Genomic DNA, 25,094 nt, shown 5'->3' on the forward strand with positions numbered 1-25,094 from the left:
CCCAAAGACCAGTTTCTTCAGTTTTCTGGTTGATAAAATATGGACTAAAGCTAAAGCTTCCCGCTAAAAGCACGACCTAACTTTCGTAAAAAGCGTAAATGGCACATTCTGTCCACAAGAGCGGGAGAGAGGCTCTAAGTCCACCGCTTTCCCGCTGAACTGACCGCCGGGTCCGGCCTGTGGCGTCGTCGTGTCCAAACCAGTGTTGTCTGCAGCACGTGGCCCTGCCCCTGCTCACCCCTCAACACTTGGAGGAGCGTGGAACCTTCCAGCAGGCAGCAGGGTAGAAGGAGCAATCCCGTCCATTGTGATTTTCCTGGCCTCTGAAGAAGTTGTCCAAAATGATGACTCAGGCAGATGAGCTGTTCTGCGCGACTCCTCACCCAGGCCCCACACTGTGTAGTGAACACAGGTTTTGCAAAAAGGGAGACCCCCAAGAATAGCATGCACACCCACCCAGTGTTTCCTGCACTGAAAAAAAAATGCCCAATTCTTTCCGGAAAAGACACCAGCCAAAAAAACCTAGACCAAAGACCGTAGGTCTAGTTTGGGTTGGAAAATGATGGCTTGGGGACACGTGTATATTGAATTCCTCTAATAAGAAAGAACATTTGAAATACGGAGGAATGGTCTGTGGGTTCCACGGACATGCTGTCCGTGTTCAGCCTGCCTACTTCTAGAGCACTGCGCCAGGAGTCGAGGGGAGGCACGCAGAGGGCTCCCGGAGCAGAGGGGAGGCGCGCAGAGGGCTCCCGGAGCAGAGGGGAGGCGCGCAGAGGGCTCCCGGAGCAGAGGGTGGAGGGTGCACAGCACGGCCTGCTGTCCAGCCGTCCGCAGGGGGTGTGCACGGGCCCCCAGGTGGTGTCACAAGCAGTCTTCCAGGAGTTTCTAGGACTTGGGTTGCTGAGGAGTTTCGTGTTTCCTCCTCCTTGGGGGAGAGCATGGGAGCACCTGCGAAGCCGCCCCTGGTTCCCCAGGCAGTGCTGTTCCTGGAGCCCGATGTGGGTGTGCACCTGCCCTCTGCGTCTCGCTCGTGTTTCACGACGGAGGCTTCACAAGCACACAGGGGCTTTGGAGGATCTTTTCTGTCATTCGCACAGAATATCTTTCGGCAGTTTGGTGACCAGCAGCCATCCTAGAAACAATCGCAGCTTCCAGCGAGCGAGGAAAAACACATCTATTGTCCGGCCGGCTCAGTGACCACGATGCCCTTCTAGAAAACAGCCAGCCTCTGTGCAGTTGATCAGCTGCGTTTTGTGCCTCTGAAAATAAATCTCCCATTGACAGAGGCAGTTGTGTGTTTCCCCGTACTGTCCCCATATCCAGCTCTCTTATAAAAACACCATGTGAATTCGGCTTTGTTCCGTGGCTTTAGCTCGGACCTTGACGCTCTTGTTGAGGCCACGCTGTGCTGGGAATTTCTGAGGCATCTCACCCCAGGGCCCAGAAGCCAGGCGCGTGGCTGCAGCTGGGTGCCACGGGAAGTCAAGCCTTCCTGTTTCTTTTTTGCACGCCTTGAAGTTCCCTGGACAGACAGACCTGGTGGACCTGGCAGGGATCCCCCCCCACCACCCCCGATCCTTGCTGAGACCACAGTGGGTCGTAGTTTATTATCTAGAAGGTATTTAAATTCACCAAGCGCAGGAGGGAGCGCCCGGGACCCAGAGCTGTGTAGGCTGCTGGTTGGAATGACCATTGTCAGTTCACTGGCGTTGGCTTGGATTTCCTTCAAGGGCAACAGGACCGGCAGGAGTTTCAAGGCAAAGAGCTCGGTTTTCAGGATGGGCCCATTTGTTAGCAGAACGTTTTAACGTCCTACAGATCGCTACCCTGCCCTTTGTCAGCATTTTCCAGGTAGAGCGGAGCTGAACTATTCTTTGACCTTTTTCTGCATCAGTTGCCTGGCTGATACATGGCAGAACCGAGAACGTGGCACTTAATCGCCGGGCGTGTGAGCCGGACCTCGGGTCGATAAACGCCCTCCGGGACTCAGCTGCTGGAGCTGCGCCCACCCTCCCGGCTAGCTCGCGAAGTGTGGGGACCCAGCCATCCACATTCGCGCGTGGATGGAAAAGGGTGTCTTTCATTTTGAGAAACAGTCTAGTCCGAGCCAGGGGGCCTCCTTGTCCGCTCATCCACCTCCACGGGCGATTCGGAAGCCTCCCCCCGAGTCAAGAGCAGAAAAGCGCACGCAGGGACCTGGATGAACAGGAGGACGGTGACCGGAGTGCCGGGGCTCCTGTGCCCAGCCATCATCGGTCTGGCTGGCTTTGCCCCCCTCCAGGGACACTGGCCATGTCTGAGACATTCTGCTTGTCACAGCTGGCGTGGGAGTCGCCGCTGGGGTCTAGGGGGCAACGGTCAGGGATGAAGCTTGACATCCGGCCCAGGACGGCTCCCTCCCGCTGTCCTCAGCGAAGAATTACCCAGCCCATAATAACAGCGGTGCTGAAGAGAACTGTGGCCTAAGGCACCCTTCGGGGACGGGGCACGGACGGACATCTCACAGTAGGCAGCGCGCACACAGTGGGCACTCTGCAAGCGTCGGTACAGACTCTGAATCCCTCAGCTTGGTCCCTGTCTTCGGATGAAGCAAACGAGGCTGGACTGACCAGGGTCTTTCCCCGGGAGAGCCCGGCCTCAGGCGGTGAGGCGGGTGCTGCCTCCTTGTCCTCGCGGACCCCACCTCGGGCCGACTCGGCGTGGGGTGTCCCTCCGGTGCGCCCACCCAGTGCTGGGGAGCTGGGTGGGAAAGCCGTTATCTCCTCCCTCCCCCCTCCCTCCGTCAGGCTCAGTACGGTTGACAGATGCGTCCGCTCTTACACCCCCGGCTGTTTCCGAGGGCAGAGCAGCCCAGCCATCCGGGCGCCACCGAAGTTCGCCTTTGCTCTCCTCGTCGGCCCCAGAAGGCAGGGGGCCGGAGGGAATTGTGGGGGACTTTGACAACCTGACAGAACAGCCCAGACGCCAAGTTGTTTAAGGCGAGAGCGGGACGGCTTACGGAGCGCAGAAGGGAGCTGCGACGGAGCAGCACTTGAACGGGGGAGGTTTGCGGAGCGGGAAGCATCTCTAGTCTTCGCTCGTTCCGGCTACGTGTCCCTTTCCACGAAGCCGCTCCTGAAGTGGCTCAACGGCAAACAGCCCAGGGCGCCGGCTTGTGTCAAAGGAAGGGCTCCCGAGGAGCCTTGTGTTGGGGGGGGATTCGCTGTGGAAAAGCTGCCTCGCGCCCCCAGGTGTCTCAGCCTCTCATAGGCCTCCGCAGGTGCGCCTTGAGACCGTTCCGGAAGGTGTCTGCGAGCGACTCGGTGGGTGCCGACTGCGGGGTGCAGAACTGACACCCACCCCCGAGGTACCACTTCTGCCGCTTAGATCCTCGGTTTCGAGACACGAGCATCAGTAAACGTCTAAGCAGCAAACCCAACACCTGAAGCTCAGGAGACGGGGAGCTGCAGGCGTTAGACAGAATCCACACCTGTCGCGACGCGTTGTGCCCTCTTGTGGCCACGGGGACGATGACCGTGAACAGCACTCGCTACCCGCCAGCCCGGGAACGCTGCGCGCGTGAGCTCACGTCACCTTCACGACGCGGTGCTGTGATCACCCTCAGCGTCCCCTCGGGGACACACAGACCGAACACCCAGCTCGTAGATGGGGGAGCCGCCCTCCCTCCAGGGGGTGCATGCCCTTGACCTCCGCGGGGCGCTGCCTCTCTGCTCCGAGGGGGGGACCGTGATACCCCCGTCCAGCTCACCCCCTTGCGTGTTGCGACACCCGGGTCCTGAGAGAGCGAGACGGCCACGCCGAGCGGGTGGTTCCGCGGCCTCCACCCCACTGCCCCGGAGCCCAAACCCCGCAGCCGCCGGCGAGGCCCCGTCGCCTGTCCCCCCTCCCGCACCTCCCCAGCTGGACTCAACTGCCCACGCTCTTCCCAGGACACGGGAGGCTCCCGCCTGGGGAACGCGTTTGCCTCCCCGGGGCTGGAACTTTCCTCCCCGAGACCCGGGTGCCGGCCACCTCGTGTCCACAGGCCCCTGCTCTCGGCCGGGGTCTCCCTGCTCCCCGCCCCGGCTCCTGTGCTGTCACTCCGTGCTCCGTGGCCCGCAGTGCCTCCTCTCGTGACGCTTCACACCCGACAGACTTCGTGTCTCCTCTCCTGTCCGTCTTTCCACCGCCGTTGTGACCGTGGGTGTCAGGGACAAGTGTTACGTCCAAGGAGCACCAGGAGCTTTTCCTCACATCCCACGTCACTTCCAGCCTTTCCTGGGCTTCTTCACTGTCAGTGTTGACAGGACAGGTGTGGACTGGGGCGTTTCTCGTCTGGGAACACGTCGCGTTCTGCGCGGATCCCCTCGTTCGGCCAGCCGACGCCGTCCGCTCCTTTGCACGGTTCTTTTGTTAGCGCTTTTCCTACGGCAGAGACAGTGGCAGGTCCTGGGCGGGAGCACGGACCTGTTCTCAGGGAACCCACAAGCCAGCCACCGAGGCGTCTTAGGGATCGCAGGGCCAGAAGCTGCCGCCAACAGCCCGCGTAACCGAGGAGTCTGAAGCTGGATGCGCTTCGGACGTCAGCCCTGGCCGCGGGCCATGGTAGCTGCAGACGTACAAGCGGGTCCCCGCGGCTGAAAGGCGCCTGCGGGCCGAGGCACGCTGGGGAGCCGTGGCCAGCTCCTCCTGGGGCAGCCCCCGCGTCAGACACGGCCATGCCTTCTTTTCAGTAGCGCGTTTGCGTTGTTCGAAGTCACGTAGTTTGTTGTAGCGACAGACTCGGGTAAAGATGCAGGAGGGTCCTTGGGGCGCCTGGGTGGCTTGGTCGGTTAAGCGGCCGACTTCAGCTCAGGTCATGATCTCACGGTCCGTGAGTTCGAGCCCCGCGTCGGGCTCTGTGCTGACCGCTCGGAGCCTGGAGCCGGTTTCAGATTCTGTGTCTCCCTCTCTCTCTGCCCCTCCCCTGTTCATGCTCTGTCTCTCTCTGTCTCAAAAATAAATAAACGTTAAAAAAATAATAAAAAAAAAAAAAGGATGCAGGAGGGTCCTTACGAGCATGTGAGTCCGTGTCGCCCAGTTCTTTCCGGGAGTCGCTGGGCCCGTCCACGCACACGGGCAGCTGGGCCCGCGCTCCCTGCGCCCAGCCCGCTCTGCGTCCACGGCAGACCGTTTACGGTAGCGTTAGCGTGTCTGGGCTCGTTTCCGTATGTGTATGCCATGTGCCAACCAGAAACACAGCAGAATTAAGACAGATGTTTGACATGAACAGAGCTTAGTTTTAGAAGGAACGCTGGCGTGGAAACTTTCGTTTTTTTCCAGCTGGAAAACTCAGAGTTCTTTCACTGTGTAAGCAAACTAATTTGCCTAAGTTAATGGTACGAGAGAAGTCGTCCGCTAAATCTTACAAACGATCACACGTTCTCCTGCCCCTGTTCCAAATAGGGCATTGATCCTTGGGACAAGTCAGGGAAATACCCCGCCTCGAGGGGCTGTTCAGGCCTGTGAGCCCCCCACCGCATGCTCATCATAAAGCCCTTTTCCCCACAGGAGTCAGTGTCCCAGGAGGGGTGCTTGTGGAGGGAGCCGGGGAAGGGGAAGGTGGAGATGTGCAGAGATGGAAAGGAAGAGGGAAACCATGCTGATCACCATGAGGCCTTAGGCCTCTCTTCGGTAGCCAGAAATAAAAATGCACACAAGGGGAGCCTGGCTGGCTCAGTTGGAACATGAGGGTCTCGATCTTGGGGTCGTGAGTTCAAGAGCCATGAGTAAAAAGAAAGGAGGAGAGAAAGAGAGAGACAGAGAGAAAGGAAAGAAAGAAAGAAAGAAAGAAAGAAAGAAAGAAAGAAAGAAAGAAAGAAAACAAAGGGAGAAAAGAGAAAGAAAATGAAAGGAAGGAAGGAAGGAAGGAAGGAAGGAAGGAAGGAAGGAAGGAAGGAGAAGGAAAAGGAAAGAAAGAAAGAAAGAAAGAAAGAAAGAAAGAAAGAAAGAAAGAAAGAAAGAAAAAGGGAGGAAAGAGAAGGAAAGAAAAAGAGAAAGAAAGGGGAGAGGAAGGAAGGAAAAGGAAGAAGGAAGGAAGGAGAAGGAGGAAGGAAGGAAGGGAGGGAGGGAGGGAGGAAGGAAGGAAGGAAGGAAGGAGGAAGGCAGGCAGGCAATGCTCTTGGTTGGTACCTGTGAGCTCCGCCTGTGGAGGGAGCCCTCCCGTGCCCGGCACTGCCTGGCGCACTGACTTAGCCCCGCAAGTGCCCAGCTGGCTAGAGAGCGGCACCGAGGACGGCTCGCTCACTGGCCGGGGTGGGTGGCCGACCCCCCCAGGCAGTGCCCCGCTTGCTGTCTGCGGCCGCTGCTGGATGAGAAGGAGACAGGGTGGGCGTCCCGACGCCTCCTCCGTGTTCCGTCAGGATTACCTGAGCATCAGCTTGGGAGGGAGGAGGCCTGGCTCGCCAGCACGTATGCGGAGAGTCCCTTCTTCCGTTGCCTCAGGAAGATTATAAAGCAGTATATTCTCAGAATAAGGAACTTGAGCCACCAGCATTTTCTTGGACCAGAAGCAAGTCTAACAATGCCAGTCCCAAGAAACCAATCCTGCAGGGAGGAGATTCATTCCTAGACGTGTCTAAACAGTGTGCTCGAACCTCTTTCTGGGCTCTGCCTTCCCCCAGCACAGACTGCAGCTCGCGCTCGGGGACCAGTTGTCGGGCCTCACGGCTAAGCATCTCTGTGAAGACAAAAAGATTTGTGGCTAAAAGCAGCCAGGACTTGCTGACAAGGGTTAGGATCGACACACGGGGCCAGCCCGGAGCCTGCAGCCGGGGGGACGCAGGCCAGCCCTGCCCAGGTCGGGGAGATGGTGGAGAGCCAGGAGGGCGGCCGCCGGGTCCTGTGCCTGCCACTGCTGGTCCCGGCTTCCCCTCCGGGCAGGGTGCCCACCTCCCCTGCACACCCACCTCCCCACCTCCCTGCCTTGCCTTCTGGCTTCAGGTCGGCTCCTCCGCGAGAGATGCCACAGGACTGAGGAAGGTAAAGGCCCCAGCTACTGTCGGCTGACGGTCCCCACAGCCACCCCCTCTGGCCCTGTAGCTGCTGGCTGTCCCCCCACCCCCGGGCCACGGGCAGTAGAGAAAAGTTTTCCCACATCCCACGCCATCATGAGAGTGATCAAACAGATCTATGCTAAGAATACATTTTTTCATTATGAAATCTTCTTTGAAAAGAAATGCATCAGCCACTAATTTTTCAAAAATCCAGTAATGTATTTCAACCGTCTCCGATTTCAAAGAGAAGGTCACAGACCAGAGAGACCGTACATCCCTGCGGGCCGTTGGAGCAGAAGGGGTGCCAGGGCCCGGCCAGCTCACGTCCCACCAAGCCGTGTATTAAGGACCCCCACCCCTGCCAAATGAGCCTTCACAAAGGCTCTCCCTTGGGACGATGCATTAGCTTCTTTCCATCACAGAAGTAATCCTGGGGTCCGAGCTAGAACTCCAGTGGAATTAAATGTAGCAAGACGAGAAAAATGTGTCAAGGGAGGGAGCTTAACTTTTTGTTTGTGTAACAACGCCTGTCACGGGGCTCACAGTCCTGGGGCACCAGGGTCCTCGGAGCTTGGCTGTGGGCTTGAGAGCCAAGATGCAGGGCTGCCTGGGTGGCTCAGTCGGTTAGGCATCTGACTCTCGATTTCGGCTCAGGTCATGATCCCAGGGTCGTGGGATCGAGCCCCACATCGGGCTCTGTGCTGAGAGCGGGGCCTGCTTGGGATTTTTGTCTCTTTCCCTCTCTCTCTGTACCTCTTCCCCACTCAGACACACTTGTGTTCTCTCTCCCTCTCTCTCTCTCTCTCTCAAATAAAAAAAATAGGGGCACTGCTCATAACACCTCGTCCTGTCGTCGGAGGCCATCTGTTTTCACGGGTGGAAGGATTTTATCTGCTAGCCCACAACGTGGGCTGCAGGTGCTGGGTTGCGGAGGGGAGGACATTTGCGTGTGTGAGCCATAGTGGCCGATTCAGCGTGCACGCCAGCCCCGTGCCCCCTGGGGAGAGCCATGCACTTGGCCACACTTTGTTGCCAGCGCGTAGCCGCAGAGTAAGGCTAAGAGACGCCGGGCGGCAGCCGGGGGCTCATTTTGGACGAGCAACGAGCACAGGCCACCCACCCGGAGCCCGCCATCTAGTGGAGAAGCACCTTCCGTTATGTGGTGCCTGAGTGAGCTCCCCGAGCCCACCCCTCTCCACCCGCCCTGCAGTAGCTTAGCATTCTGTCTGAGGCTCGTGCCTGCTTTTTGTAAGTGTCGCCCTGGTGCTCGTCGTCAGGGAGGATTGCCACGAACATCCAGGCGACTGTAAGGTGTCCTGTGGGTGTGAGCTGGAGGCGAAGGGAAGGCAGAAAGGGTCCGAGCCAGCACACGCTGCCCGGGAGCCTCACGTCAGGTGCTCTGCTCATTCCAGATCATCGATAAGAGTAAAAGAGACCCCTCGGAAGAGATCGAGATTCTCCTGAGATACGGACAGCATCCGAACATCATCACGCTCAAAGACGTGAGTGAGCTTCACACGGCTGCCGTGTCGCGTGTCGGCGTGTTTCTCTGGGGGTGGCTTTCTCCGCGGTCCAGCGACTGTTCCTGCCCCCACGAGTGTGTGCCAGCCTCTGCCGCGTGCACCTCCAGGTCCCTCGGCACCTGTGAGCCCGAGTCCCCGGGACAGCGGCCCCCTCCCAAATCAGAGAGAGTGTCATGTAAAGGGCAGGATAGCTGGTGCAGACTGGGCCATTCCTGAACGTAGCAGAAACGAGAGCATGGAGTGGATGAGATGGGGCTGGGTCAGATCTGAGACCCCGGATCCGGAGCTCTGGCCCTGGGGCTCCTCCCAGCGTCCTCCACCCCTGCTGGCCTGGGAGAGGGAGGGGAGCAGGGGTCCTCCCCACTGGAAGGACACCACAGAGCCCGGGGCCGCAGGGTGGGGCCGGAGGGGAGAGGGAGCTTTCACCCGCCCACCTGCACCCTCACACTCCCGAGTGATTCCACTGTCCCCACCCCCAAACCTTAAGATTTTGGGGCCACTTGGAGCTCCCTCCAGGCCCCGTCGGCTCCTGGAGCAGGAGGGCTGCAAAATGCCGACCGAATTCGGAGGCACATGTGAAACAGGCACCTGTGTTGACAAGAGTAGAGCAAACGCTGGCTTTGTCCCTCTGGGTCCCCGTCACCGGGTCCCCTGCACCGTTCGGGGCTCTCTGCATTTCGGTTTTTATTTATATGTTAAGATCCACAAGCGCAAAGCAGCTAATGTGAAAACCCCCTAAGGTTTCCAAGCCACTTCCACCCTGTTGGGGTGAGAGGTCCCCAGCTGGTGATACCTTCATAAGCACATTCTCCAAAGTAGAGCATGTTCTGGGTTCATGAACTGGAAACAAATACACCCAAGTTACCTTTACAGCTTGTATTGAGCTCAGAGTCAGGCAAATCGTTTCAGCGATTTGTTCTGGAAACTCGCTGATCTGTGAGCTCACAAGTGCTCGTTTGTGGGGGATCTGCCCCATTTCCACGAGGCTCTTCTCAATGCCCGGGCACGCCTGTAGGCAGGCTGGTTGTGTCCACACAGGCGTGTCACGAAAAGAGCAAGGGCAGAGGAGTTTTTGGCTGTTGTGGGGTGTTTTGGGTTTTTTTTTTTTTTTTTTTTTTTGATGTTATTTACCTACTTTGAGAAGGAGAGAGAGAACGAGTAGGGGAGGGGCAGAGAGAGCCAGAGAGAGAATCCGTGCTGTCGGCGCAGAGCCCGACGCGGGGCTCAAACTCACGAACCGTGAGATCACGGCCTGAGCTGAAATCCAGAGTCCGACGTTTCACCGACTGGGCCAGCCAGGCACCCCTTGGCCGTGGTGTTTCTAAGTTCCTGAGCGTGAAGGTGGTTTGACGAAGCTCTCCTTTTCCGTTGCTTTTCGGCCATAAAAGTGCGGCTGCCATGCGGTGGGTTCTCTGTGCCTCCCCGCCCCTCCCGTTCTGGATTCTGGCGTCTGGGTGCGTCTTGTCTACGGTGCAGCGGGACAGAGGGCCCCTGGGGGCTGCTTGGACGTGACCCAGACCTGCTGGGCCAGACCCTGCCTGCTGACGACAACCCTCCCCCACCCCAAGTGGTGTGCCCAGTAAAGTCTGCAGAGCTCGGCCCCGGAGACCCACAGCAGCACAGTGCTGTCCCCTAATTCCCCAGCAGAGAGGGGAGCGAGACCCCCACAATTCATTTCCACTCAAACCTCGCCCTTGCAAGCTCTTGGCCTCGCTGACTCATTCCCTGCTTTGCGGCAGATTATTAAAGCCGGCTTTTCCTAAGAACCGCGTCGGGTGTGACTGGAATGGCCATTGGCTCATTTTCACCAGAAGCCTTCTTTTGACACCCGGCAGGGGTCGGGGGGGGTGCCGGGCACTGAACCCCCAGCCCGTGCACCGGCTTCCGCCCCGTCCAGGGCGGCCCTTCCCCTCACGGCAGGCTGGCTGGCGAGGGGGCACGGCGGCCGCGGTCCCTGCGTGGGCCCTGAGGTCCGTGCGCCCCTGTCTCCGCCTCCCAGGTCTACGACGACGGCAAGTTCGTGTACCTGGTGACGGAGCTGATGCGTGGCGGGGAGCTCCTGGACCGCATCCTGCGACAGCGACACTTCTCGGAGCGGGAGGCCAGCGACGTGCTGTGCATCATCACCAGGACCATGGATTACCTCCACTCGCAGGGGGTGAGCCCGCCATCCTCCCCGGGAGGGGCCGCGTCAGAGCAGGAACCGCGGATCGGGAGGGAGTGGGGGGGGGGGGGACTCGGCTTCCTTCTGCCTCACACCTGCCCCCGCGGGGGCCAAGGTCGAGGCACATGCCGCGTCCCGGGGAGCCAGCCAGCCGGAGACATTACGTTTACCTGGACCGGTTATACAGAAAAACGTAGGTGGGCTTGGTAAAGGGGAATTTTGGAGTTTCCATCACCTGCTCTTAGAACTGAATTCCTGCACCAACACAAAGGAATTCCGCAGGTGAAACAACAGTAAGGGCTAGGTTTCCCGCCGCATCCCCGTCTTCCACACGCTGCTCTGCGCCCTCCACGTCTGCAGTCCCGGACAGACCCGGGAGGCCAGAGCACAGGAAGGTGAAGTATCTTGCCTGGGGCTGGTCGCACAGAGGGAGTGACAGGGACAGGGTCCCGCCCGGCTCTGGGCTTCCAGACCCCGCGCTCGCAGCCCCAGGCTGCCTGGCTGGGGGTGGCCGCGTGGCCCCACGCCTTGCTCCAGCCCCCGTCCTCTCGGCCCTTCCTGTGAGGCAGACGGTGCTCCCCCGGCCAGCCCCACACGGGTGGTCGTAAGCGTTTAAAATGCAGCCGCCTCCGAACAGGACGATGCCCTTCTGGGCCCACACGGCAAGCCTGTTCGGTGGTCACCCGGAGGTCCGGGAGTAGGGAGCATTTTCCCAGAACCCCAGAGGAGACCCTTTGGACGATGGTTTTTCCAGACTGGCGTCTCTTGAATGAGGGGGGTGATGGACCCAGAGTCTCCTGCTCCCCTGCCCTCAGGGTCTCCGTAAACCCGGCTGGCTGCCCGCCGGTGTCCCTTCAACCTCCCTCCTATACCCCGTGCCTGGGTTTTAACAGGACAGTGCAGCTTCCAGGCTGTGTACAGACACACACGTGTGCTCCCAGTCGGCCTCTGTCCCCTTCAGAAAAATCGCCGCGTGCCCCAGGTAGCTGCTTTGCTCTGAGATGTGATGACAACTTTGGCCGACCCTGTCCCTCGTGCTTGGAGCCCCGCGGCTCCCTCAGCACAGGGGCAGCTGTAGGGCTCCTGCCGATCGCCAGGGCCTGTCCGTGGTCACACGTCCCGTGTCTGCCTCGCTCTATGGTGTGCCTAACCCCTCACCACGCTGGAGCGTGGTGGGCACACGATAAACACGTACCTGTAGAGGTCTTTTCATCCACATCACCTGAACTCACCGCGTGTGATGCTCTCAGCTTAGGTAGCTGCTTATTTACTTACTCGTTGAAATATTCATTCGCCACCAAAGAGGTTTCTAGTGGGCCCCCCCCCCCCCGGTCTGAGCGTCAACGCGAGAGGAAGAGAGGAGGGAACACCCCCCCCCCCGCCCCCTGCAGGTCAGCCCCAGTCTAAACCCCGGTCTTCTGAACGCATCGCCCCTTCCCTTTCTTGCCCCGTCCCGGGCCTGCTGCCTTTCCAGGTTGTTCATCGAGACCTGAAGCCGAGTAACATTCTGTACATGGACGAGTCTGGAAACCCTGAGTCCATCCGCATCTGCGACTTTGGGTTCGCCAAGCAGCTTCGAGCTGAGAACGGGCTGTTGATGACACCCTGCTACACGGCAAACTTTGTCGCCCCGGAGGTAAGACCTCCGAGCCCGCAGAGGCGCGCCCTCCCCCACTGCAAAGGGGGATCTTGCTCAAGCACCCTCACCTTACCGTTTTAGTTTCCGGTTTGTCACGCTTTTCATGGTGATGTTTTTATGTGAAATCGGACTGTGCGGTAGACCGTGTGGGTCAAACCCGAGTGTTTGCTGGGAGTCGCTGAGATATGATGCGGTCGGAGTGTCCTGCTGCCCGGAAGGGCGCTAACGGGTCCCCTGTGATCAGAAACCTACCTACAGCTGCACAGACGGAGGGGCGGGGGGGGGGGGGGGAGCTGCGTGTCTGTGGGTCTCCTCTGTGCCAGATGCTGCTCCAGACTGTGGCCCACAGCAGACGCCGGCCGGCCGCTGTGGAATGTCACACGACGCCCACGGCGACTTGCAGGGGAGGGCTCCTGGCCGGCACCCAGTGGGTCAGATGATCTCAGCAACGGCCTCGGGTACATTTCCACCTTCCCGGGCTCCCGGGGATGGTTTTGTTAGGCTCCGAAGTCACTGATGTGTCCATGAAGACAAACCCAGTTTCTTGCTTTCTAGAAACTTGGCAACAAAACCTGAGAGGCCGGTCAAGCAGGACAGGGCTGGTGGAATGAGGGGTCAAGAAGGAGAGCAGGTGCTATATCTGGATTCTGTGTGGATCCTTCTGGCTGCTGGTGGAGGCAGGCTGGCACCTAGTGGTGGCTCTGCGAGCTGAGAGGTAGCCCCCCCTCCCCGCCCCAGGGTGGTGAGGAAGGCAGGGTGCTGAGTCGAGATACAGCGTGGGACACAAGGCCATTTTGGGGTCACCCAGATGCTACCTGGGGCCCCTTTGAAATAATCTGCTTAATAGCCTCTATTGCTGCGTTATCTGATCAGAAATAATATTGATGGTATTGATTTTAGCGATTATAGACTATCTTAAATTGGTCTATTGCTTTATCATCTCCAAAGCATTTTCACCGGTATTTTTTACTTCTATCTTGATACACCGTACGAAGTACACAGGGTGAATACTATTAGCCACACTTCATAGATTAAGAAAAAAAACAGGCTCAGTGGGTTCAAGTGACTTTTGAAGGTCGCTCAGCCAGTGGAGACAGGGCTTGAACGACGAACATTCGGTTCATTTGCGTGTGCCGGCTGGTTGGCCACCAACCGCGTTCCCGGCACAGCCCACAGGGTCCGCGTTGCAAACACGGGAAGACGGGGTCCTTGCCCTCGTGTCGAAGACAATCGGACACAGTCCTCCGTGTTTGATGCTAAACCCCGTAATGTACAGTAATCCGTGAGCATTTATGCTGCTTTCCTTACTGTTCTCAACTATAAATCTATCAGAGCATCGTCTTCCACGGAAGTATGCAATCCTAGGACGCGTGAATTCTTCTGTTTTAACCGCTCCTCAAAAAACTAGACATAGGCTCACCACGCGGTGCGGTCACGCCCGTGCCCAGTGTTTCTGAAAGCAGAGACAAGAGCAGATATTCGCCCACCGGTGTTCTCAGCAGCCCTGTTCACCAAAGGTGGGAGCCACCCACGTGTCCGTCAGTGGCTGAATGCCTGCACAGAATGTGGCATGTTTTCCAGTGGGTTATGAGCCTTGAACAGGAAGGACACCCCGTGCCACGCCTCAACACGATGAACCTCGAGCACGTTACGTTGTGTGTGATCCGCAGGCAGAAGAGCGTAATTACTGCATGATTCCACTTACATGAGGTCCCTAAAGCAGCCAAATCCGCAGAGAAGACCGGAGGAGGAGAAGGAGGGTGGGGGCGAGGGCTGGGGGCGGGGCACAGAGAGCCAGTGTGTGATGGGAGTTGGTTGCAATTTTGCAAGAGAGAAGAGTTCTGGAGGTGGATGCTGGGAACGCTTGAGTAACTGAACCGTACTCCTAAAACTGATTAAGATGGTAAATTCTAGGGGCGCCTGGGGGGCTCCGTCCGCTAAGCGTCCGACTTCAGCTCAGGTCATGATCTCGAGGTTCGTGGGTTCAAGCCCCGTGTCGGGCTCTGTGCTGACAGCCCGGAGCCTGGAGCCTGCTTCGGATTCTGTGTCTCCCTCCCTCTCTGCCCCTCCCTCACTTGCACTCTGTCTCTCTCTGTCTCAAAAGTAAGTAAACATTAAAAAAATGCTTCTTAAAAGACGGTAAGTTTTATGCTATGTACGTTTTGCCATAATGTCTTTAAAGTTCCTTTAAAAAGTCTTTCCTTTTCAGTCTGCGTGTCAGTGGATCTGGCAAGAACTGTGGTTCCTGTGTGTGCCCTGGTCCTTGGGGAGCCCTACTGCCAGGCGCCACGGTTGACTTTGCGTTGATAAACGACAGTTGCCCTGAAGACGTCCCCCGTCCCCCACCTGCCCAGCCCATCATCCCGTCAGAACAGCACGCTGGGAGCTTGAAATTTCCTCCCCAGTGCTCACCCATCTCCTGCTTTTCCCCTGCAGGTCCTGAAGCGACAAGGCTATGACGCAGCGTGTGACATCTGGAGTCTGGGGACCCTGCTTTACACCATGCTGGCAGGGTAATGCGCGCCTCCCATGGGCGTCAGCACGCGACGGCACGCGCACCCGAGCCATCACAAGGCAGAGGTGTCAGGGGCTGTCCCGTCCGGGCCCAGGGTCAGCCCTGCCCCGTGCTCGGGTGGGGACACACACTCGCAGGTCCTGGGTGAATGCTTTCAGGCTTCCTTAGCCCTTCCAGGACAAATAAAGAGCAGGGATAAGAAAGTCAGCTTTATGTTTTCTTTACATTTTTTTTTTACTGTTTATTTATTTTTGAGAGAGAGAGAGAGAGAGACAGAGCACAGGCAGGGGAGGGGCAGAGAGAGAGGGAGACACAGCACCCGAAGCAGGATCCAGGCTCCGAGCTGTCAGCCCAGAGCCCAACACGGGTCTTGAAACCATGAACCGTGAGATCCTGACCTTGAGCTGAAGTCGGCCGCTCAGCCAACTGAGCCACCCGGGCACCCCTGTTTCCTTTCAGATGTATCTCCAGAATTAGGGAGCTGAGCACAGAACTCAGCTCATCAGGAAAAATCCCAAGCCTCTGACCACGTGTCCATATTCTCCATTGCACCACACCGCCCCCTTAAAAGGTCACGCACATCGCCCCTTAAGAACATCCCCTTGAGTTAGGAAGCACCCGTAAACATTCCTGGTCAGAGAGCACCTCGAGGAAGGCAGCCAGGTAAAGGCAGGTGACTGATTTGCGTGGCCACCGGACGACACGCCTGCCATGATGGAAGGAGGGTCGGGCCCGCCACGCCCCTTCCGATCCAGGGTCTGCCCTCGCCAGCTCTGCTTCTGGGCTGGGCTCCTTCCTCTACTGGCCTCACTCCCCTCACTTTTAAATGAAAAGGAAGGCACTGTGTGACACGTTAGGACTCCAGCCTTAAAGGTCTAGGACCCTACGAATCCAGAGTGGGATCGCTCTGTGATCTTCTGATACTCGCGTTGTGTGTACGTAAATCTCAGACCGCAAACTTTGCCACTAAGACCAAGTGTCACGAGATTCACACAGAATTCCTTTTCCAGGAAGGCATTTCTTGGCATGCCCCGGTCTATGGTGGGAGGTGATACGATAACACAACGCGGCAAGTGCCGACGCATTGTGTAGTGTCTCTGTAGATCCCCGCGATGTATTATCCTGCCTATTTGCAACTGAGTCTTAAGAAATTGGGGCGCCTGGGGGGCTCAGTCAGTTGGGCATCCGACTTCGGCTCAGGTCATGATCTCGCCGTCCGTGAGTTCAAGCCCCATGTCGGGCTCTGTGCTGACAGCTCGGAGCCTGGAGCCTGCTTCGGATTCTGTGTGTGTGTGTCTCTCTCTGCCTGTATCCCACTCACGCTCAGTCTCTCTCTCAAAAATAAATAAACATTAAAATTCTTTAAAAAAAAAAAAGATTCTCTCTCACTCTTCCTCTCCCCACTCACTCTCTCTCTCTCTCTTTCAAAAAACAATTTGTTTGAGAACTGGAATTGGTAATAGACCAACCATGGGTCTCAGACTTCAAATCTCAGGCTCTCTGCCACGGTCTCAACGAGTGACCGGACAAACCACCCTAACAGTGTCCCCAGGGGTCCAGAAATGGTCCAGGGAGCTCGTGCTGGGGTCCACAGAGTTTTCTGCACTTGCCTTATTGACCTACAGCATTGGCCAAGTATGGAAGAGGGACGTAGCATTAAGAAATAAGTAACGCAGGGCGCCTGGGTGGCTCAGTCGGTTAAGTGTCCGACTTCGGCTCAGGTCATGATCTCACGGTCTGTGAGTTCGAGCCCCGCGTTGGGCTCTGTGCTGGCAGCTCAGAGCGTGGAGCCTGTTTCAGATTCTTTGTCTCCCTCTCTCTCTGACCCTCCCCCGTTTATGCTCTCTCTCTGTCTCAAAAATAAATAAACATAAAAAAAAAATTTTAAAAAAAGAAGAAATAAGTAACGCTTTCCCGATTCTGGATTTGGAGCACGGCGGCAAAGAAAGAGCTATTCTCAACAAGGCAGGGGCAACATCTAGCTGTGAACTTCACCGTAGGTCGTACAGCAGAGGTTCATTTTACCTGAATTCTCTCATTGCACAGATTTACCCCTTTTGCAAACGGCCCCGATGACACTCCCGAGGAGATTTTGGCGAGGATCGGCAGTGGGAAATATGCCCTTTCTGGGGGGAACTGGGACTCCGTCTCTGATGCGGCAAAGGTGAGTGCTTCCCAGCGCTCTCTCTGCTTAGGGTGGGGACTCTAGTGACCGCTCCGTTTGCGAGGAAGCTAGGGGAGACCCTTCATAGAAATAACACATGTGTTTTATCTCGTAGATTTTTTTTTTTAGCTTCTCAGTTGAAAAATTCTTTTTCGCAAAGCTTCTCACGTGTCCCACAGTCTTGGTGCCCTGGGGTTCTCCAGAGAAATAGAATCCATTGGACTCCATGTGGACAGGCAGATACAGATTCTATGGAATTCATTGGATTCCATGTGGATAGGCAGATACGGAGATAGAGAGAGAGATTTATTCTTAAGATCAGTTCATGTGACTGTGGAAGTGACATGTGATAAGTCTCCAGTCTACAGAGTCAGCAGACTGCAGACTCCGGGAAGAGCTGGTCTCGTAGCTCTAGGGCAAAGCCCTTCTGCTGGCTGACATCCCTTTTCCTAGGGGAACCTCTGTCTTTTTAATCTTCAGGGTTTCCCCTGATTGGATGAGGCCCACCAACACCATGAAGGGTCATTACTACAAGCTGACAGATTTCAGTGTCAATCTTGTCTAAGTAAGACTTTCACAGCATCATCTAGACTGGGGTTCGGCCAAACACCGGGAACCGTGGCTTAGACAAGTTGACCCATAAAATTAACCCTCACGCTTCTGGTGATGTCGTGAAATGGCGGCCCTGAATGATCACAGACTGATCAAGGACAACTCTGGGACAGAGATGTGTTTCTGTTGTTTTCAAATACTTCGCACTGGGGCTTCTCGGTAGCCTCGCCATTTTGGACCAGCCTTGTTTAAGGAAACGTCAGACTTCGTCTTTTTCAGTTGAGATCATCAACTCCTCTCTAATTAAATAGTAAATGATCACCTGACCACTAGTAAGAAGGAGTATCGACTTTCCGTTTCCTGTGTTCCTGTGAAATGGGTAGACGATCTGGGGTTCTGATTTCAGTGCTGCCATCATCGTCACTGTGTGACCTCGTACGGAGATGGCGGAGGGGATGGCAGAGATGGTGGAAAGATGATGGCGATGATGGTGGGGGTGATGATGGAGAAGGTGATGGAGTAGATGGCAGAGGGAATGGGGAAGATGGTGAAGTCAGCAGAAGAGATGATTGTGGAAGTGCTGACAGGTCATGGCGGAGGTGATGACAGGGGTCATGGTGGAGGTGATGGCAGAGGTCATGGTGGAGGTGATGACAGAGGTCATGGCAGAGGTGACGACAGAGGTCATGATGGAGGTGATGACAGGGGTCATGGTGGAGGTGACGACAGAGGTCATGGTGGAGGTGATGGAGGTGATGACAGAGGTCACGGCAGAGGTCATGGCAGAGGTGATGACAGAGGTCATGGTGGAGGTGACGGCAGAGATCATGGTGGAGGTGACGACAGAGGTCATGGCAGAGGTGATGACAGAGGTCATGGTGGAGGTGACGACAGAGGTCATGGTGGAGGTGATGGCAGAGGTCGCAGCAGAGGTCCTTCCCCCAAGGCCAGTCCCGATGACTCTTGAGAACAGGTGCATCGAGCACGTGAAGACAGTCTCATGAACGCTATGCAGATACCAATCACAGCCGTAACTGTGTGTGCACACGTGTACGTGTATTGCGATGTGTGGCATAAACGGGAGCTTTGTCTTTAAGCTACTTGGAGGACTTTTTATTGTTATTACCTTATAGTCAAATAAGAAAATTACGTCTGGGGCACTGGCTGGCTCAGTCAGTTAAGCGTCCGACTTCGGCTCAGGTCACGATCTCATGGTTCATGGGTTCGAGCCCCACGTCGGGCTCTGTGCCGACAGCTCGGAGCCTGGAGCCTGCTTCGGATTCTGTGTTTCCCTCTCTCTGCCCCTGCCCAACACATGCTCTGTCTCTCAAAAATACATAAGCATTAAAAAAAAAGGAAAAGGAAAAAAAGAAGAAAAAATTACCTCTGTTGGACATTGTTAGCCTGTCGGACACATGTAATGGCTGCAGATTGTCAATTCCATGGCTGGTGATTATTTATAGCAAATGTTTATGGATAGTTATACTTAAATGTAACTACACCCATTGTTTTCTTTTTAACGTTTATTTATTTTTGAGGGAGAGAGAGTGCAAGCAGGGGAGGGGTAGAGAGAGAGGGGGACACAGAATCGGAAACAGGCTCCAGGCTCTGAGCGGTCAGCACAGAGCCCAACACGGGGCTCCCACTCAGGAGCCTTGAGATTATGACCTGAGCCGAAGTCAGGCGTTTAGCCAACTGAGCCACCCGGGCGCCCCTGCACCCAGTGTTATAACTGGTTTAAATCTGTGGGACAATCATTATTTTGCTTCTCCCTTTGGAAGGATATCATTTTGACTAAAATACCATTTCATTACATTATATGCACCATTTAACATTTCCACGTTTGAGTTCTCTTCGGATGTAAAACCTTTCATCCGCTATAAGCCTGGAATGAGCCACCAAGTGGATGATAATTAAGATTTAAAAATCACTCACATACTTTAAAAGCTGAACGTGAACACGTGACCCCCCAAATGCTAAGAATCGGCCGGAACAACGGTGAGGTCTTGCCGTGAGAGGAAACAAAGGAATTTTACTCAGGAGCCTGTTTGAATCAGCTTCGATCATCCTCCCTTTCCCCTCCCTGTGATCTGCCCTTACAGGATGTCGTATCCAAGATGCTCCACGTGGACCCTCATCAGCGCCTGACGGCAGTTCAAGTTCTCAAACACCCATGGATCGTGAACAGAGAGTACCTGTCCCAAAACCAGCTCAGCAGACAGGACGCCCACCTGGTGAAGGTACCAACAGATGGTCGGGGGGGGCACAACAGTGGGGTGGGGAACACAGAGGCGTGGCCCTGAGACCTCCCAGTTCACCCGAAGAAATCACAGTGTGGGGGCCAGGTGGGGAACCGATCACAGGCGCAGCACGTATCCCTCATTTCTTACTTCCACATGTTTCTTCACCGACGAGCCACCACATGCAAAGCTCTGAATAAGCTACCACGTCTGTGAACAACCCTGAACAGCTTCATTGTGTGCGTGTGTGTACGCACCCGTGTGCATATGAGACAGAGACGGAGAGAAAGTGGGAGAGAGACAGACAGACAGACAAATGGGGTGGAGAGTGGGAGAGAAGGAGGGAGAGAGGGAGGTGGACGGAGTCTTACATCTGTACCAATTCAAGGTTCCAAAGCCCTTCATTCTAATGATTTTTTTAATGTTTATTTATTTTGGCGGTGGGGGTGGGAGCACACAAGCAGGGGAGGGGCGGAGAGAGAGAGAGAATCCCCAACAGGCTCCACACTGCCAGCACGGAGCCCAAGGTGGGGCTCGATCCCACAGAGCATGACATCACGAGCCGAGATCAAGAGTCGGTCGCTTAACTGACCGAGCCACCCGGGCGCCCCAGCCCTCAATTCCGGATCAGAGGCCTGCAGACTTGTCTGTAGAGGCCCAGACTGTGAACATTTGAGGCTTTTCGAGTCAGGTGTCTCTGTCACTACGCCTCGGATGTCCTGCCGTAGCACAGAAACGATATGCAGGTGGATGGATGCAGTTGTGTTTCAGTAGAAGTTTATCTACAAGAGCGGGGGCCCTGGGCTGGGCCCCAATGCGGTGGTCTGCTGACCCCGCCGTTCACCTGCTTCCCTCGGCTTCCTGGGACGTGTCCCACAGGACACGCAACGTGCAGTCTGGCTGCGCCCCCTAAGCGAGCGTGTCCCGACGCCCGCGAAAGAGACACAAGGCTGTGGAGGGAACGCCATCAGGACGCGGCCAGCAGCAGTGAGAGTGTCCCCCCAGGGATCAAAGGGTTTTAGCGGACAGAATAGCTGCTCGTCTAACTCATGTCCCTCCATCGACCCTTGCCATCCGGCGATCCCAGCCTTGGTTCTCCTGACCTTCCGGTACAACTGTTCTGATGGAAGCCACGTGTCATTGCACGTAACCGTGGCAAGGCAGTGGCTTCTGGCCACCTGGGTCGTGATTCACCCACACCCCGCTGGGCAAACCAGATAGACTGGGGGGCATCCAGAGAACCGGTGGGGGGGGGGGTCTACACCGCAGGAACGAGCAGGTTCTGCCTCACATGCTGGGCAGCGGCTGCCTGGAGCTTCTCAGGAAGGACTGAGGCCACACCACGGCCAGACGTCAGGGTCAGCCCTTTCGGGTCTCCCAAAGTCCTGCTGGTGTGGCAACGTACCACGGCACGGGGCGAGGGGGCCCGGGACCCCATCCTGGGGTTCCGTGCGCGTCTGGAATACCCCAGGTCACAGGCCACAGGCATAGTTCGGGACTGGCGCGGGGCGGTGGACAGACGCGTTATTCACGAGGCCCCAGTGCACGTGGACCGTGCAGTGAGCACGTCGCGCCCCGCGCCCCGGGGCCCGGCAGGAAGGGTGTCCACGCCCGCCGTGCGCACGCAGACGAGGCCTCAGCGAGGCCGGGGATCGGGCCCCCTCGGGAGTGGGCGGGCAGCGGGTCACCCGCCTCTTCCTTTCGCTTTGCAGGGGGCTATGGCCGCCACCTACTTTGCCCTGAACCGAACCCCGCAGGCGCCGCGGCTGGAGCCCGTGCTGTCGTCCAGCCTGGCGCAGCGCAGGGGCATGAAGAGACTCACGTCCACGAGGCTGTAGTACCCACAGGCTCTGCAGAGCGTCCTCGGGCTCGCGGGCAGCGGCCTGGGCCCCCGCCACGGGCGCCACCGGAGTGACCACCGCCCGGCCACGGGCCCGGGCGCCTCCGCTCATTCCACGTTCTCTCGCTCCGCCTGGATGGGATCCGGCCCCGGGACCTCCCACCGCCTCCGGCCTCCCGCCTCCTCCCCCCGAGCAAAGCCAGACCGACTTGTGTCACCGCTCACCGCCCTGCTGATGGCCCGTAGGGCCCTTCGGACTCTGGAGGTCTTTTCCGATCGTGGCTTATATTGAGAGACAGAGATTTTTGCCAGTTACAGAGCCAGCAACTTGGCCAGACCCGGACACCGGCGTCCTTGTTACTGGCCCGGGAGGGCGCGCTGGCTGGTTCGCCTGTTGCCGGAAGGACGGGGTCGGCACGTGGCACCCAAGACTAGGCACCGGGTCCCCTCCACATGATCCAAAGAGCCCTTGTCCCATCTCCCCCTCGTCTCTGACTGAGATGTTGGCTGTTCTCTCCCGGGTCGCAGACCCGAAAGCGGGGGGAGCCCGGCCCGGAACCGGCGAGCAGCATCCTTGCCTCGGAAGCCTCTTTTCACAAGAACAGCACGTCCTTGGGGAGGAGCCAGCTGCAGCCTGTGCCCCCCCACCCACACACACCGGCCCGTGTCCTTGTTCCCCCCGCGGCTGGATGGCTGGCAGGGGCTGCAGGGCCGGGGTCCGCGCTCCCGCCCGGAGGTTCGGAGACAGAGCTCTAGGCCCGACAGCCGGCCACGGCCCTCTGTCAGCCCCCCGTGCTCTCCCAAAGCACCGGTTTCTCTGTCTGCTTTCCTCTCTCTGGCCCACGGGAGACCCCCTCCCCTCCCGGGGCGCTGGCAACCCTGAGCTGGAGGGAGGGAGCCAAAGGGGAGCCCGGAGGCCGGGCCGCCACGCGGGGGCCTGGAGGGGAGCAGAAGGAGGCATTTCCAGGGCAACCGTGCACTTTGTGGAAGCTGTGCTTTTGTGTTGCATTTGTGTTTCTGTTCTTCGGTGACGTCTTATGTTTCCCTTGGGGTGCGTGCGCACAGGAGGGGCGCGGCGTGGAGCGCGGGGCTGGGCACTCCTTGTTCAGGAAGGCCAGGACAGGCTGGACACCACTGCCCAGGCAGAGGGGGAGCGTGTGCGCCCGGGCCGGCCGTGACTCCCCGCGGCCCTGGTAGGGTGCGGGGCGCCCTCAGGCAGGTCTCACCGAGAAGGCGTGTTTCCTAGTTCCCTTCCTCCCCATCTCTGCTAACTACCCAACAAGAGCCACATGTCGCCTTCTGGGCACGACCCCTTACCTTCTCCAGTTGTTTTCAGACCCTCCCAGGTAAACGTACTACAGCAGCTCCCGTTATTCCACGAGCCCTCTCCTTCCCTCAGACACCACACGACATAAAGGGTGGGGACAGGTTCACCCGTCTGTTTCGCACCAAGCCTCACTAGGCATCTCTCGTGTTTCCCAAGAGAAAATGCTGTTCCCCAAGGCTAGAAAGACTTGATCCTCAACCGTTTCGTGTTGGGTCTGGATTCTTGTATCGACTGTTAGAAACTTAGGAAAAACTGGACAGCCCTTAGGTCACAGGTTTGACCTCCTAGGTACCAACCGAGGTCATCACGCCTTCTGTCCGCCGCACGAGGTTTGCTGGCTCACTGGTTTGCTCACCGAAGGCCAATGCGCGAGGGACGCAGGCCCGAGGGGGGTGGCCCGTGTGTGCTTCCCAGGCTCCCCCGCCCCTGCCTGTCATCCCCTTCAGGGCCACCGTGCACACAGCCCCACATCCTCACTCTGAGAGCCGCAGAGGGACCCCGAGACTCACCTCGCCCAAGCCGTGCCCTGAGCGGAGACCCCAGGGACCCCCCTGCTCACCCCCGTTACTTGAATGTCCGCCAAATACCTCTGCTTTCTCAGCTTATCCAGAACGAGGCGATACTTGAAACCTTCCGACAGAAAGTCAGCCTGGAGAAGTCACTATTTTCAGCTTCACGTCAGAGTCTTGAGCGGATCAGCCAGTGGCCGTGCTTTATAAGCAGCGGCCGTGTGTGAAGGGAGGTATCATATCTAGTTCTCCCTGTGTGGTTCACCCCCCGCCCCCGCCCGTCACGCGTGGCTCCGTGGGCTTCGCACACGTGGTGAGATCACACAGAATTAAATAGCTGTCCCCCACCCCGCCCCCAATATGTAGAATCACAGCCCCTCTGGATCCCAAAACCACAGACTTTGTCATCGGAAAACCTACCCGGCCACTGCAGTCCCTCCGGGGTGCCCATTGTGGTTCTGTCCCACCTGGAGATCCCCCCCCCCATTTGACAGAAACACCTGACTCACCATCCCCACCCACCCCCACCACGAGGGCTCTGCCAGATGCCGCCCCAAGTCAGATTTGGGCAGGAGTGAGATCTCACCTGTATCCTTAGGTCAGATTGTCCGTAACCTCAGTGTGTGTGTGTGTGTGTGTGTGTGTGTGTGTGTGTGCACACGCGCGCGCGTGCACTTGGAGGACTGTCCAGCGTTTGAAGTGACCACAGTGCTTCCTGTTAGCCAGTATTGTTGATTAAATGGTGTTCTTCCTGAAGCCGCACGTTGGGATTTTTGCCTCACGCTTTTGACTGGGTCTCTCCAGGACACGAGGAACTTGATTTGCACTCTGTTTTTCTTTCCAAATGGCCCTGTGGCCTTTCGCCTCTCCAAGAGTCCTTAAAGTTCTAGAACGGAAGAGGACACCGCAGGGGCCCGGGCGGTGCACCCCGCGTGGCCTCGCAGAGCCCGGGGGTCACCTGGGAGACAGGAGCTCAGCGCCGCTGCAGGTCGCCTCCGCGGAGCACGCTTCCCACCCAGCCCCCGACTCTGCACTTTGTTTACAAGCCCGTGACCGTGCGTACAGGTCATTCCCGTGTTCACGCTTTGTATTTTATGTTGGAGATGGGCGGCCACTATACAGATATTTATTACGCTTTCCAGACTTTCTGAATAGATTTTTTTGAATAAACATGAGTTTTATGAAGTGTAATATTTTCCTAGCAGAGCGGTAATTTGGGGACTGTCCGTGTCGTTGCCAATTATCGTCGGCAGATACGCTTCTCACCCCGGCTGCCCCCTCGCTCTGTCCCGGCTGCGGCCCCTGCGGCTGGAAGGTGGCTTCCCCTTGGGGGGGGGGGGAGGGGCGGGACGGGATGGCCGTCCCAGCCGCGTGGAGAGCTGGTGGGGGGCACGCAGTGCGTGCGCGTGCGGCTTGTGTGTGAGCACGTGCGCTGTGTGGTGTGTGTGTGCACGTGTGCCCAAGCGGATTGTGTGCTTACGTGTGCCTTGTACAAGTGCGTGCGTGCGTGCACTCCACACGGAACCTGGCCGCGTGATGGGGCAGGTGCCGGCCGGACACGTGGACGGCTGTGTGGCCGGCTAGGCAGGTGCGGGGGTGGGGGGT

General features: G+C 57.4%; 1 protein-coding gene across 4 annotated transcripts in view; it reads left to right on the forward strand.

The window, feature by feature from the left end:
• Positions 1–24,680, forward strand: part of RPS6KA2 (ribosomal protein S6 kinase A2) — a 345,106-nt gene extending 320,426 nt beyond the window's left edge. For all 4 annotated transcript variants that reach the window (XM_027056471.2, XM_027056474.2, XM_027056475.2 and 1 more), the window contains 7 exons: positions 8,429–8,518; positions 10,539–10,697; positions 12,178–12,339; positions 14,779–14,855; positions 16,904–17,021; positions 19,676–19,813; positions 21,526–24,680. In XM_027056471.2, coding sequence (XP_026912272.1) covers positions 8,429–8,518; positions 10,539–10,697; positions 12,178–12,339; positions 14,779–14,855; positions 16,904–17,021; positions 19,676–19,813; positions 21,526–21,651 — 870 coding nt within the window. In that variant the 3' untranslated portion in view covers positions 21,652–24,680. The remainder of the gene's footprint in view (positions 1–8,428; positions 8,519–10,538; positions 10,698–12,177; positions 12,340–14,778; positions 14,856–16,903; positions 17,022–19,675; positions 19,814–21,525) is intronic.
• Positions 24,681–25,094: the final 414 nt, after the last annotated feature.

Source organism: Acinonyx jubatus, chromosome B2 (genome assembly GCF_027475565.1).
Source record: "Acinonyx jubatus isolate Ajub_Pintada_27869175 chromosome B2, VMU_Ajub_asm_v1.0, whole genome shotgun sequence".
Lineage (NCBI taxonomy): Eukaryota > Metazoa > Chordata > Mammalia > Carnivora > Felidae > Acinonyx > Acinonyx jubatus.